At 31.9% G+C, this 16,464-nt stretch overlaps 1 protein-coding gene across 5 annotated transcripts in view; it reads left to right on the top strand.

Moving 5' to 3' along the window:
* Positions 1–16,464, top strand: part of LOC143340185 (scavenger receptor class B member 1) — a 71,208-nt gene that overhangs the window by 40,040 nt on the left and 14,704 nt on the right. For all 5 annotated transcript variants that reach the window (XM_076761849.1, XM_076761850.1, XM_076761851.1 and 2 more), the window contains 2 exons: positions 7,701–7,956; positions 9,082–9,223. In XM_076761849.1, the coding sequence (XP_076617964.1) occupies positions 7,701–7,956; positions 9,082–9,223 (398 nt within the window). The remainder of the gene's footprint in view (positions 1–7,700; positions 7,957–9,081; positions 9,224–16,464) is intronic.

Below are 16,464 nucleotides of genomic sequence, written 5' to 3'. Positions count from 1 at the left end.
AAATTGTCGACATAATTAAAAAATTTCAAATCGTTCTGGAAAAATTATTTTTAGTTGCGAGGGTCAATTACAATCATTTTTGGTGAATACACATAGTCCCGAAATCTTACGTACTTTCGAGAAAAAAATTCTTTACCGAAAATATACTGTGTGGCTGGAAATGTTTCTATAACTTTTTATCAAAGCCTCAATCAACAAATTAATATTCTTTATTTTGGCCTTTAGAATCTCCCATTAAAATTTTTCCAAGGGGTGGCCGAACACCCTGTATAATAAAGCCAATTTTCGATGAATCTGGCACATTATTCAGGGTGTATCTCACTAATAATGCGAATGGTGTTTGCTTTGAGATTGTCTACAGTTTGTTGGAATAAACAAGAGACTTAGTAAGATCTTGGTGACTAGTTGACAATTGCTTTCTTGAAATAATCTTATCATTAAACGATAAATTTAAATTCTTAGCAACACGTTCCCTTAAGTATAGATTGTGTTCTCTTCTTGCACTGTTGACGTTTTGGAATACATTAAATAACAACTGAACCAATGGTTTTGAATTTTTCCACTAAACAACGAATTGTGAATTCTCTTGATCTAGTATCGCGTTTTAAATTTCGTCTTTTATGCTTCACTGGCCCCAAGGAGTAAGGATAGAAATGTTCGACTTACGAATCACGTCTGAAGTTCAGTTTAAGAATTCTTACTGTATCTCTCAACAATGTTTTATAAATAAATTGTGGATATTTATGCATTTATGGGAAATTTTAGTTCTCAAAAAACTATAGAATGCGCTTATGATGCAAAAATATAAGAAATACTTCAAGTAAGATACGAATTATTATATTTAGAGATTAAAACAACCTTATACAGAGTCCCCATATCATCAATTCTATTAATAAATATATGAATTTGCATAAAGATCCGTAGTCTACTTATAAAGCACTATCGAATACAAATGTCATGCAACTCAAACAAGTAAATAACAAATATGGCGGCTGTGCAAGTTCTATTGCTCTTATCGACAAAGTTTGTATCTTTAAAACTATCGAGTAACTGCGTCTACCATTTCACAGATATCATTAAGAACCTGATTGCTGTCAACTTGCAAAAGCTCAATGAAATCGTTGTCGAACAGTTCTTCGATTGTAAGCAGGTGTAAGAGAGAAAGGGATGAGAATGAATACAATCACGCGGTGCGATCAAAATATTGCGAATGCGAGTACAATCTGAGGAAGATAATCATCAGCATGAGTTTCGTGTCTCGTTATTACTTGGCCGAGCAGTCGTTAAGATTTAAACTGACATTCCGCAAATGGTCGCCCTCGCCTTCTTAAAAGGCCGTTTCGCGTCCGGGGTTGTGCAAACAACGTGCACGTGCCTCTGCTAGATTTATTTACGTTGTGTAATTTCACGAGGCCCGAGACCGCGTATTAAAAAAATCCATACGCCACCAAACGGGACGCGAACAATGCCACGATTCGTGACCGAGAAAATCTGCGTGTCGCGTATTGTGGCAGCGTAGTATGATAGTCGTCAACCCTCGACGATAAATTGCACGCGGTTACATGCGTAGCGTCACGCATCAAGTGGAATACGAACCGAAGGCACGTATGTTAACAAACGAATTAAATGTTTTCAACGTAAATACAGTTTCACTCTTTTTGTTGCTAATCGACTAGTGACGGATCTGAGTTTGGATTCATCAAACCATTCAAAGCAATAGCTTCGAATAATCTTTTGCTACTAGTGTTTCTCAAGAATTCTTTCTTTGGAAAACGTTACTCGTTCCTTCAAATTTATAATATTCCTCGAGACATTTAGTGTAGAGAAAATAATAATAACATTTATTTGAGACGTCATAAACTAGTCAAACTGAATTATTAACAATTCTGGCGTTGAAGGCATCACATTTTGTGTCATGCAAATTGTTCATTTTAAAATTGTAAAGTTCTATTTTTTAATATATAACAATAATAATTATTATAAATGAACTATAAACTATATAAAAAAATTAAACGTTTATAAATGCAACAACGCAAATAGTCAATCAAAACTTTAGGAAGACATTAAAATAAAGGACGGGCACAATTTATATCTATTCTAAAACTTTTTGTATCAAGTTCGAAATATTCAATTAGTCAAATGTACTCGTATCCAACAGATTGTCAAAATTGTTATGTTGGTTCCGATATGATACATTTTAGAATAGATTGTGTCTTTATTGGGATATTTTTGTAACTAAGGATAAAATATGTACCTCTTAAAGGATTCTGTTAGATTTCATGTCCAACATGCTACCATGTTATTGTTGTGTTAAAAATTAGTCAAATGCACGCACATTCGACAAATCGTCAAAGTTGTTTTTCACTGTAATAGAAAGTCATACACAAAAATGTTATTTTAAATTTCTCATTTATTTTTACATGTCAAGTGTACTAGAAATATAAGAAATCTATCAATATGCAGTAAAAACTATTGAAAATTTCGAGTAATACTATCACTTACAGAAAAAATCAAAGCATTTGTAAGTATGCAAACGTGTAAACGTTTCGAATTGACTGTATAGCGTTCAGAATTTACTAATAATTATTTCTGACATTTATTTTATATTATGTACAGGGTGTTCGATCACCCCTAGGAGAAATTTTAATGAGAGATTCTAGAGGCCAAAATAAGACAAAAATCAAGAATACTAATTTATTGATAGAGGCCTCGTTAAAATGTTATTAACATTTAAAGTTCCACCCGTACTGAATTTTTTTCTAGAAAGTGGGTAGGATTTCGGGGATAGGTCTATTCACCAATAATTATTGTAATTGACCCCCACAAAAAAAAAAAAAATTTCACACATTCTCGAATTTTTTTCTCGAAAGTGGGTAGGATTTCGAGAGTATGCCTAATGACTAAAAATGATTGTAATTGACCCCCGCAACCGAAAATAATTTTTCCAGAACGATTTGAAATTATTTTTTTCGCCGAAAAAATTAGGCACCCCTACCTACCCTACCCTTTGTCGATTTTTCTTAAAAATTCCTTTTTCATTATTAGTAATTCTGTTTGACGTCCTACAAAAAAGTTGTCTAACACTTTTTTGTAGGTACCAAAGAGCTACTACTTCAGAAAAAAATTTCAATGAGATACCTTTACTATTGTAGGAGTTATGGCCGAAAATTGGACCAGTTTTAAGAGATTTTTTTCACTTTACGGGGTCAAGGAACAACTTTTTCAATATTGTTAGAATTTCTACATATTCTTTACTAAAATACGCGTTGTTTGTATTTTGAAAAATTAAAATCGTCCAATCCGTTCAGGAGTTATGCCATTTTAAAGATTCACATGAAATTTCAGGGAAGCATTTCTGGCCTCACATTAGATTTTCGGTAAAGAATTTTTTTCTCGAAAGTGCGTAGAAATTCGGGGTATGTCTATTCACAGGAAATGCTTGTAATTGACCCCTGTAACTAAATATAATTCTTTTAGTATGATTTGGATTTTTTTAATTTCGTCTAAAAATTTCAGTACCTACTCGAATTTTTTTCTCGAAAGCGGGTAGGAATTCAGAGGTATGTGTATTCACCAAAAATGATTGTAATTGAGTCCCGCAACTAAAAATAATTTCTTCAGAATGATTTGAAATTTTTTAATTTAATTTTTTAATACCTTTTTAATGTAGCCTCAGTCAAGAAATTGATATTTTTGATTTTCGTCTAATTTTGACCTCTAAAATCTCCCATTAAAATTTTTTCCAGGGTTGACCGAACACCCTGTATACGGATTCAATGTCTTACGTATCAATTATAGAAACTTATTTCAGTACAATTATTACTGCAAATAAAAATAATTTAAATTACGTGAAATTTGAAACACCCTTTCCACATAATAGATTTTTAACTCGTATACGTTTGTAATTTAAAATTCGTAAAGTTATTAATCCGTGGAAGGATTTGCAAAAGCTGGGTTCGACGATTACGAAAGACCAACGAAACGTGTTGTTTTCCCGCCGACTGTTTTGTAACATTCTTTTCCACGAATAGAAGCTGGTATTTCACGAGTTTAACATTTATAAAAAAACTTGCGATTCCATGGATATAAAATATAACGACAGAGGGCAAATATACACTTTCTATTGGATGGTGCATTTGCAGTCGCGTCCCGATTACTGTCGGAAAATTATTACCACATCGTACCGCACTGCCAGCAATCTTGCAATAGTCAAGAGCAAAATGACTCCTTCTACGAAACGTACAAACAACTATGTATTTGTCAATCCTTAATCCTTCTTTAGGACTTCTGCAGTTATTCGTTTGAGAGAAACTCAACGAACATCAATCTCGAACGTCGTGAAAAATTCGTAACGAATGCATTAGAAACGAAACGTAGCTCGTGCAGGAGGAACTTTGTACGAACAATTCCAAAACAATATTCCTTGAAAATAATAATGAAAGCAATTAACGTTTCTAATACAAAATTATTGACACACAGCAGACGCGTCTCGTCGAATTTCTTTATTCAGCAAGATCTCTTTTCTATTATTCGAATCTCATTAACTTGTATTCAATGTTCCGCCTCGATAAACACGTGTAGTTTGTTCAACATTAAAGTACAATATCATTGCGTGTAAGATATAATACATTAGGTGATCAGCCTTATGCAATCATGTTTATCGATTAAAACGATTCTGATATGCGATAAAAACCAATAAATTGATGTTTTCTCGTGAATCTTATTTCGAACCGTTTAATAAATCATCAACAGCTTCGTCCTGCAAATCTATGAGAATCGATGTTTGCGGGTTGCATTTCCGTGACGCATTGGTATTCTTCATGATTTACGATAAGATTACTTAACGTTTACCAAAGCAATCGGTTATACGTTCATCGTGTATCTCGATGAATCAGTGGGAGTGTGTAGTGTTGCATATTATTGACAACGACTACAATCGCGTAGCACGTGTCGAATAAAAATCACCTCGCGGACAGCTTCAAAATGAAAATTCGCCAAAAATTGAAAATAATTAGCGAGGATTTAAATACTCGAGATTCAGGAAACCAACGATTAGCATCGTGTTTAATATTAGACCATTCCTATTTTCGTAAATGTCACGCAACGATAAAAATGTCACACGTGTTATTAGCTCGATTTCTAGAGAAAGGAAACAGCTGATTACAAAGTGTAGTTCGTGATTACTGATAGATCTCAGTGACGATTGCTCAATTAGTAATTCTGATTTCTATGATTAAAGTAAACACAAAAATTGCTGCCCCACTACTCTATAAAATTGGAAAAGTTAAAAGAGAGTTGTCCAAATAAAGAATCGTATTACAAACATTCTTGAGCATTCTTCTATACAATATTTTGAAGTCAAAATGATTACTCAACAAAACTTGTATAACATTCTCGAATAAAACTAATTAACCAAGAAAATGTAAGAAATACATTTAAAAGAAGTTTATCGAATCTAGATCATTGACAAAACTTTGAATTAACGGTTAAGAAACTTATCCATAAGAAGGAAGCCAAGCGTATTCTAGCAACAAAGCAATAAAAATGACTTCCTTCGGATAGCTGATATACAAATCGAAAAATAAAATAATACGATCGAAATACAGTATACGTGTAACTGAACAAAAATAGATAATTATGTAGAATGTAACGGAAAAATCCTTCATTTTTAATCTCAAAGACGATCCAAGGCTTTTCGTACTTTTTTTTCTTCGAGACGATAAATAAGCTATGTCATATGCTACATGTCGACGCGATAAATTCATTCCATCAAGGATTTCAATGTCCCCGCAGCGAAAACGATGCTTCACGAATGAGCAAATTTAATAGGTATCTCGTTAATTATCCCACGTCGAAGACACGTCAGAGGAGTGTCTCATACCGTTTCTGTCTGTCCTCTTTCAACGCGTAATCGTTGAATAACGAGATTAAACGATCACAGAGTAAACAAACTTAGTGAATCATCTAGATTAGGTTGGGTTAGGTCTGGCAAATTTCGAAGGAAGACCAAGGCTGAATGTGGAACGCGCATTATTTTAATCTGAAAAAAGCTATTAGCATAACGCTCGGCGAGGATGCATCTACGTGAAACTTTTCCAAATTGCACGATTAACTGCCGGTTGTATCCACGAATCACACCGAAATGAGCGTGCAACTTGGAAAAAATAGATGATCGCGTGGGCACGTATTTCGATTAAGCATATCAGGCATTATTGAAACAAGCGTAACGTGGCAATCTTTCTCGAGTCTCGTCCGTGTCCTCTTAAAATTTATTAATCGGCACAGGTGTATGAAAGGAACGAAGAATGTCATGTAAATTCAACGAATCGTTCGCATATTAACATTTTGAACGATGTCGGAAGTGTCAGACTCCATGAATAACTTTTGAGATACAGATCCACTGCCTGAAAAATTACAATATCGCGATGATTCAAATTCTGCGATGTCACGGAAATCCCACGATGCGGAGAGAAATTCCATCCCACTGAAATCTTACAAACATAATCGCCGACCAATGGACGATATAAAATCTTTAGCTTCATCGACTTAAACGCTTTGAGCTTGCTGTACATACTAATATACAGGGTATTCGGCCACCCCTGGGAAAAATTTTAATGAGAGATTCTAGAGGCCAAAATAAGACGAAAATCAAGAATATCAATTGTTGATTGAAACTTCGTTAAAAAGTTATTAAAAAATTTCAAATTATTCACTGAAAAATTATTTTCATTTGCTGGGGTCAATTACAATCATTTTTTATGAATAGACATACACCCGAAATCCTACGCACTTTCTATGCAAAAAATTCTATTAGGTGCCTAAATTTTTAGACGAATAAAAAATTTCAAATCGTTCTGGGAAAATTATTTTCGGTTGCAGGGATCAATTACAATCATTTTTGGTGAATAGACATACCCCCGAAATCCTGCACATTTTCGTGAAAAAAATTCAGTACGGGCGGAACTTTAAACGTTAATAACTTTTTAACGAAGCCTCCATCAATAAATTAGTATTCTTGATTTTCATCTTATTTTAGCCTCTAGAATCTCCCATTAAAATTTTTCCCAGGGGTGGCCCAACATTCTGTATATACATACGTGGACTTTAAGATTATTTTTTAACACAAAATAATTAGTTTCTTTAAATACTACGACATCTGTTTAAGAGTTTTTGGCTATAATTAGTGATACCTATCAAAAACAAAAATATTTTTGTGACGAAAATGTTACTGCAAAAGTATTTCAATTAATGTCAGATTTTATATAAAAGTTAATATTTATTCTTTACACAAAACTTCAATTCGTAATATAAAATGTGTACACATTTAGATAAATCTTTGGAAATAAGTAAGTATCAAATGGCCGATGAGTATTAGTAACAAAAATATTTCTCTAAATGTCTATGAAATAATGACTCAATTTGCAGTAACGTTCGATCAAGAAAATCGATGAAACATTTATCGCGTCACGCCTTGCCAGTGAAACGAGAGACTTCTTATTGCGGTTTGCAGCTTACAAATTATTGTGTAAATTAACCAATAAAATTTTTTATTGACTAATTATGTATTTTTTTTTTCATACTTTTATTACTGCTTTTTGTTCACTGGATGTGTTAGTTAAATGACGCGATATAAGGAGACATTTTACGACCGTTCGTTAGTTAGCGCATACCACATTCAATCATATCTTATTTCGATGCAGGTATTTTCATACTGATGACTTTGGGTTCGCTCAGCCTTGCCACCGGATGCGTATTGTACGTATTTCAACCGTATGAACTACTCTTCAAACTGAAAGTAATCTTTGGCGAGGGCGGCGAGATTTTTGAGATGTGGCGAAAACCCGACGTCTCTCTTTATTTGAAGGTCTATATTTTCAACGTGACGAATCACGAGGAGTACCTATCCGGCAAAGAAAGTAAGCTAAGGTTTCAAGAACTCGGCCCTTACGTCTACAGGTGAGTCAATAACAACAAATTCTCGTCACGTTATTTATCACTGCATGCTTGATTTATGCACGTATTAATCAAATAATAATTTATGTTGGTTACGATCGATTACATCAAATACCATTATGAAACGTTGAAATAATATTGTCTCAATTCTTTCAAAAATACTATATTCCTGCAAAGATTATAAATACCTTCTGGTCTCTTTCTACTAAATTTTGTAAAAATGAGTTTTATATTTTTAATATTAGCCCTTTCTACTCGGAGACATTGATTGTTCTAGTAAATAATAAATTATGAGTGTTTGTACTTGTTGATTTTAAAAATCACTGATTTGAATGGAATTTTCATTACTAAATTCCTCAGAATCCCTGGAATGTTATAGAATATGTTTCGTCGTACTATCTCATCAGGGATCCGAATAGTGAACATAAATTACTCGCGCACATTCTACCCGAAAATACACGGGCTGATTAATCTGTCAAAGAAACATACAAAATAGTCGCAACCGCTCTAGCTGAAAATGCATACCCCGAGACAATCTATTATAGCTATATCAGAATAACTCCCTTCATTAAAAACGTAAATTCCTTTTCTATATTGGCATGTCGCACAATAACGTTACAACATACATCGTCATAAAGACCTGCCGCAACGTACAGTTCGTTTTGAAATGCTTAAAGTTAGATCTAAATTATCAAGAAAAAGTTGTCAAACTAGGAGAAAATATGCCTTAAGGTTCGCCAAAATGTAGAATGAAGTAATCAATAGGATTTTAATATAAGTGTATGAATGTAGATTGTAGTTCATTTTCCCCGGAAATGCCAAATAATTCATCTAGCGTTTTATAATTTGTATTAATGTATCAGGTTGATGCATATGAAATGTCGGATTTTATGAAGAGAATTTAAAATTATTTATTTTTAGAAAACTTATTAATCAAATTAATTTCCATCTGTTTGAATATATTTCAATGAATACAATTTAAAAAAAGAAAATCTATTATCTTTTCTACAACAAATAAACCTAGACACAAACGGTTCTTTCTCATTGAAAATCGATTTTTGTGTATGAATTAATTTGTGAGTGATACATTGTACAGAAAATTTAATAAAGTTAGTACATTGATTTCAGGGAATTATTAGAACACGGAGACGTTAAATTCAATAGCAACGGGACTGTAACGGCGCTCGATCTTCATCCTCTGATCTATGTACCGGAAATGAGCAACGGAACCGAAGAAGACATAATGATATTACCAAACATCGCATTGCTAGTGAGTGAATTAACTTTAACAAGAATACTTTTTTACAGCGATCCATAATTGAGAGTTTTTCATGGAAAGATTTCTCGCTGAATGTTACTTCCTTTACTTAAAAAAAAAGAGATATATCTCGTCCGGTAACTTTATCACAGTTTCACACTTAATCACACTTTTATTGATTCCTCGGTCATAACTCTTTCGCAATATACTAAACTTATAGAGACGAACCTTTTCTTTTATTATCGTGTGTTGATAAAAATGAGATTTAATTACTAGTTTATTTTCAATAGAATTTTAAATAATTAAAAACATATGTCTATGAATAAAGGATTATATCCTGCCATCAAACAATGCAATCGGTCTCTTATCAATCGTGAAAAAGATCTGTGTATAAAATGAGTAATATCAATTTATATAAGACTAACAACGGACAGCAACAAGCCATTATACCGAATAAGTTACAATAATTTGTAACTATTTTAACAGAAACATTTATTAACGCGTATTTATTTGACAACTATGACCTAGTTGTTGAAGTAGCCGCTGTTAATCATCCCGTTTACTTCAACCTTATTACTTTACATTCGAAGGCTACAACAAGTTCACTTTATTACATCATACTTTCCCTGATTTACATCAACTATTTTGTTCATCTCAGTAACATATTTGAGTTAAGCAAAACCATTTAAAAGAAGTGACTGTTTTTAATTGAGTGCCTCGTTATATTAACCGATGACTAATAAACCAATCGAACTATTGTATCAGTTTTGTTAGACTATAATATGTTACTGAAGAAAGAGCTCTCTTGATAAAATTAATAATCCGCAAAGCTTGATACGAGTGAAAAATATGCATGTAAACGTGTGCATAGAAAAAACAGATTCTTTCATTTTTTTTATGATAAAACTATGTTACTAAATATGCTTACTCTTTAAAATCATAAGTTGCACGTTTGAACGAGATGATGATTTATGTAATTCAATGCAACAGTTCGATTATCGAGTGCAAAGATAAACGCTGCAAGCGGAACGCGAAATTATTATGAAATTCGGTAAACGAGATACGTGATCGAAATCGAAAGTATCCACAAACATTTTGTTGAAAAAACATTATATGCTGCATTCGATGCGACTCGAATAATACTAAATGGCATATCGATATCTTATTTCTCAGGATTAAACGACGCCTACCAACGAGGTCAATAATTTATTAATGTTGATTCCCCGTCGAACAGATTTTTCCGTTTTTCCATTGTCGAGAACCTACGATATCTTAACCAGAGAAACGGACATGAAACTTTCTTTTCCCGAAATGATACAATAAAGATCAAACGAGTTCCGCGATGAATGAAAGATGCATGTAATCGTACATTCACTTGAGTCTTATCTTCTATGCTTTCTGGTATTAAGAAAGATATTAACACGCATATTAATTGCGATACATTTCATTCTGTATGTAAATCAATACCATTCCGTTATTTAACCGTGAATTTTAATCGTCTTTAAATATATAGAAGACATTTAAAAAATAAATTCAATGTTCTCAACCACAACCTGATCTTCAGAATATTAAAATATAGCAAAACTCTTACTAGAGAGATTTTAGAGGCCAAAATAGGACGAAAATCAAGAATACGAATTTATTGATGGAGGTTTCATTAAAAAGTTATTAATGTTTAAAGTTCCGCCCGTAATGAATTTTTTTCTCGAAAATACGCAGGATTTCGGGGCTATGTCTATTCACCAAAAATGATTGTAACTGAACTCTGCAACCGAAAATAATTTTTCTAGAACTATTTGAAACTAAAACTATTTCTTTTTCGTCAAAAAATTTAGGCACCTACCTTTATCAATATTTCTTCAAAATTTGTTTTTAATTTTTAATAAATTTGTTTGGCGCTGTACGGAAATTTTGTCTAATACTTTTTTGTAGGTACCCATAAGTTCTACTTCAGAAAAAAGTTTCATTGAAATATATTCGCTATTGCAGGAATTATGGCTGTTTGAATATTAGACCATTTTTCTGGGGTTTTTCTAACTTTACGGGGTCAAGGAACAACTTTTTCAATATTGTTAGAATTCCTACGTATTCTTCACCAAAATACGCGTTGATTGCCGTTCGAAGCATTCAAATCCTCCAATTCGTTCAGAAGTTGTGACATTTTAAAGATTCACATGAAATTTCAGGGAAGCATTTCTGGCCTCAAATTAGATTTTCGGTAAAGAATTTTTTTCTCGAAAGTGCGTAGGAATTCGGGGTATGTCTATTCACCGAAAATGCTTGTAATTTACCCCTGTAACTAAATATAATTTTTTTTTGAAATTTTTTAATTTCGTCTAAAAATTTCAGTACCTACTCGAATTTTTTTCTCGAAAGCGGGTAGGAATTCAGAGGTATGTGTATTCACCAAAAATGATTGTAATTGAGTCCCACAACTAAAAATAATTTTTTCAGAACGATTTGAAATTTTTTAATTTAATTTTTTAATAACTTTTTAATATAGCCTCAGTCAAGAAATTGATATTTTTGATTTTCGTCTTACTTTGGCTTCTAAAATCTCCCATTAAAATTTTTTCCAGGAGTGGCCAAACACCCTGCATAAGGTTCGCTTAAGGAAAGCAATTATTTATAAAGTATTTAATTCAAAAAAATATTTTTTAGCAACACTGATAAAATTATACACAAAATATTTGCATTTAACAAATTTATACATCTATAACCAACGAAATGTTACTGAATACATACTGTTATAATTTTACTTTTTGTAATTAAATCACCATCCATTTAATTTATATCACCTTTATATAGATTAGGTCCTTATGTTATACTTCTGATTATATTTATCAATCAGTTTAGAGAAACGCATCAAAAGAAGATGTTAAATAAATATCACTGATAAAAGTATCTCATAACAATGGCAGAATTCGGCATTATTCGAATAATCATTTGTAAAGATATAATTGAAGAATTTTATTCGTATTTGACTAAATTGTATATTATTCCTGAACAACGGTTACAATTTATATTTAAATAATACTTTTTGAATAAAAGTTTATACGAATTAATTTGTAGTCGAATAAATTAAGTTTATAAAAAATTCATGAAAGATTGTTGTGTAAAATAAAATCTCATTAATAATTAACAATCACAAATTACATTTTGTAATTCGGCAATTATAATACAATTGTATTTATTGTCGACTGCAAAGTAACTGATTATGTAATTTCAAGTAAACACAACGGCAAAAAAAACAATTAATTCAATTCTCAATCGCCGTGAGTGATTAACGATTAACTCAATCATTAATCATCGTAAGCAATTAACAAGTAATTCACACGTTGTAAGCGATTATGTCCAGGAATCAACCAACGTCAATCGTGATTAATTCTGACGACTAAATTTTTTATTGTATCGCGTAATATTAATTAGTTAAACAGATTTAGTAGAGTAATGTTCATCTCTGTGGTATAGAGTGGTCATCATACGTTTACGTACAAACTATATTTTAATTTTGAATCCATGTATATTTCCATATATTTAGAAGCCTGGAAATGTACCAAAATTATATTCTTAGAGAATTTCAACCTTATTTTACAAATTAGATTCTAGTTCGACGAAAGATACAGACTCTAGACTCACTTTTACGAATCTTTTAGTTACACTTAGTACTAGACTTTCATATTTAACGATTTAGGGCAAATAGGAACGTGAACTTTTCAGTAACGCTCGGTTAAGTCTGATAGAAATAGTGGAAAATTTACGAAGACATCCTCTTAACATATAACGAAAGTTAGCGAAGTATGTTTCGTACGGAACGAAATACGATACAAGACATGTATGATCCGTACCATGCAGTGAATGTGTTACAGGGAATGTGGTATCACTGGTAAATAGAATGTGGACAGTGTCGAGTAACTCTTGATCAGGACAAGCCTTACGAAGACTAAACCATCTGACCCAACACGCAATTCGTTCCAGGCCTTATTCTTATTTTTTCTTAGAATATAGTAGCGCGCAAGAGTATTTAGTCACGTTTTTCCGTCGTAATGTTTAAACATCGAATTATACAAGGAATTTCTTACAGAAAGGATAGTCCAAAAGGCCCAAATTTATAACTCTTTAAGTATCTAAAATTCTAGGAAAGGTTAGATTAAATTAGATTATTTTTTGTAAAAATTTTTAAATACAGAATTCATACAGAAACAAGTCAAATTATACAAGGAGTTGCATCACTTTTGTAAAGGAAAGAATCAAAAAAAGTGTTTTACCATAAATCGATATACTGAAATTTTGAAAGTTATAAACAATCGGTCCTATGTCAATACTGTACTTCGACAGATATATTTTCTTAATACCAAGCGTGCATGGTAAGCATTAACACGGAAACGCGGCATATACGCTGTTTAGTAGGCAATACACGCCGTATTATACGAGACTTCGCTAGAATTCATTGGTCACGTGCAGAAAACGCATGGGTTCAAAACTTTGACAAATAAAAAAGGATAACAAAGGTCTACGGCCGAAAAAATGGGAAACCTTATAAACAAATTGATCGACGAACTTTAGTTAGCATCGTCTATAAACTAGCAATTAGGTATAATTGTACACATGTGACTGATGCGAGAGTATTAATATATGCAATGTATTTGCATAAATGTTGAAGTAATAAAGAGTCTCTAAAGTCAAAGAGTCAAAGAGTCTCTAGCTGGTGCAAATAGAAACAATATGAAACAGAGTACCATCATGAACTTTGAAAGATTCTCGTATGGGAGAAGCTATTCGTCCTGTACATTAAAATTTAAGTAATGACGATATTTTTGAGCATTGTTCAAATGAATATCATCACAATAATAACAAGAGTTGCAACACGCTTATTTGAATGAAGATTTTATAAAGTGAGACAAAAACTGTTCATATCATCGCATACATTGCTGCCTGCATTTACAATGAAGGTTTCAGCAGTCCACTGCGGATCATGGACGTGATGAGTATAGTTATTGGTTCCAATGTTGCTGACATTGCTCGAAGCAATCTGTGAGGCACGTATTTCAATCGCGGAAGTCTGAGTGCAGAGTGTTATAAAAGAAGCTAGACTAGTCAAAAGACAGGAGAATGAACTTTCCGGTGTCAAGATGAAAGAACATAGTTCTGAAATGAACTGATTAAGATTTATAACATGAATTTTTTAATTTTAAAAGAACTAAAAAGTACCAAAAAGAACTAAAATACATAGCATAGTCCAACAATTCTACCAAATAATGCTGCACCAAAACATGAACAGAAAAGAGAAAATAATACTGTTTCGACTTAGATCGTGACATACTAAAATTTCACATGAATATTTGAACAAGAAATCTGAACTACCAAACTGTAATTTATGCTAAAATCAACCTACACCGCTAACGATAGATCATATCCTATACGACTGTAAAGAAACTGAACCACAAGAGAAAAATACGAAATTAACACACGCAAGAGCAACAAAAATTTTTCTAAAGAAATAAACATGTTTCTAAAAATATAGAGATGTTGATGCAACATGAAACAGTCAGAAAACAGAATCAGTTTTATACATTTTAATCTTTTTCTGCTCGAAACCACGTTTTAAAATACTAAATGAGTGATATTAACGTATCAGTCCGTAATAGTGATTGATAATTTTGTGCTTCTTAGTTAAATAATTACGGCTCTTATATAAAACACATATCCATATCAAATCATTTAAATGCCACAACCATTAACTCCTTCGCTACTTAAATAAATGTATATTTCAGGTAACAAAAACATGTAACGCAGCTTTTTTACCTTCATTTGGTGTTATTTACGCCAGTGAAGTTTAAAGTTCAACTTTTATAATTATGTATGAAAGAGTTATTTTATAGTAAACGTATGAAGATGTCTCCATGTCTAAATGAGTTTGAATGCGTTCGTGTAAAAGAGAATAAGAAAAAAATCAATAAATGTCGTAGGGACGACAATCTCAAAAAAAGACTAGACATGACATAAATTAGTAGTAATTTGGCAACGAAGAATAAGTATAAAACTGTTTTCTTTGTTTTTTCCATTATATTTATCGTCACATTAAATACTAATATATACGAGTAAAATTCTTGTTTACAATAGATATAAATATCGAAGAACGAGTCATCCATTAATCATTGAATAAAAATAAAAATAAATATTTTCCAACGAACAAAATTTAACTGTTGGATTTATTGAACCTTATAAATAAATTGCCATATGTTGTTTTCATTGATTATCTATTAATGCATTGTCGACCGCTGATATTTTTGCTTAAATTTTCTAAGACCGGAAAATTTTAATAATGTACAATTATTTTAAATGCGTGCAATAAAATTGCAATTATTTTTTAAAATTAAAATATGTTTTAAGTGAAACTTTTTTTATTTGAATATAAGTAACTCTAACAGGATTGATAATGTACGAAAGCAAAAAAAATAATTTCTCATCTGAAAAATAATTAAGAAATCATGCTCTGTTCGAAAACGAAAAATTTTATTTCCGCACGCCAATGTAAATCTAATGAAAACGAAAATTCTCGTTACTAGTGATTATTAGCGTCAAGTCTCTACCCTTCTGGAGGTTATTTATATAGTTGAATATTTTTAAGGATTTCAATTGCCCTTTGATAATGCTGTCAACCGGTCGGTTTTCATCCGAACAAGCCGGTTTTCCCCTTAATTTACTGGTTATTGACCGAACCTTGCAAAAGTCCGGTTTTGCCGGAAAAATGTAAACTAAAAATAAGAAAATCGTTTAAAATGTTAATGGCTAAACTGTACTGCACTAAGTAAATATTTATATATTGTATTGAGCAGCATAAAATAGACAAATTCAATGTTTAATTATGGACGATTATTTTGAAGAATATGATATTCTATATTAAGAAATATAATGGAGTACATGGTCAATGTCCTGTTAGTACTTTTATACTGCAAGAGAGAAATCGCTTAACCGCGGAACGTATTAAATTCTGAAAAATAATAGATAATCTTAAACTTCTTACTACTGTATGAAGCAGTACGAAACATCATTCTAAGAGAAACATGTAAATGTTTATAGATACTTAAAAATATTCCTATCTAGTCTTCGTTTGTCTGGATGAATTTTGGCAAAGAGGTGACAAAGTTTTACAGTTAAAACAAAAACTGATATAAGCTTCTTTTAAAATTAAACTTTCATTCTGTTGTTAGTGCAAGTAATCTAATATTTCACTGCTAATTGTGGACACG

Source organism: Colletes latitarsis, chromosome 3, assembly GCF_051014445.1.
Source record: "Colletes latitarsis isolate SP2378_abdomen chromosome 3, iyColLati1, whole genome shotgun sequence".
NCBI lineage: Eukaryota > Metazoa > Arthropoda > Insecta > Hymenoptera > Colletidae > Colletes > Colletes latitarsis.
This window is presented reverse-complemented; position numbering and strand designations above follow the sequence as displayed.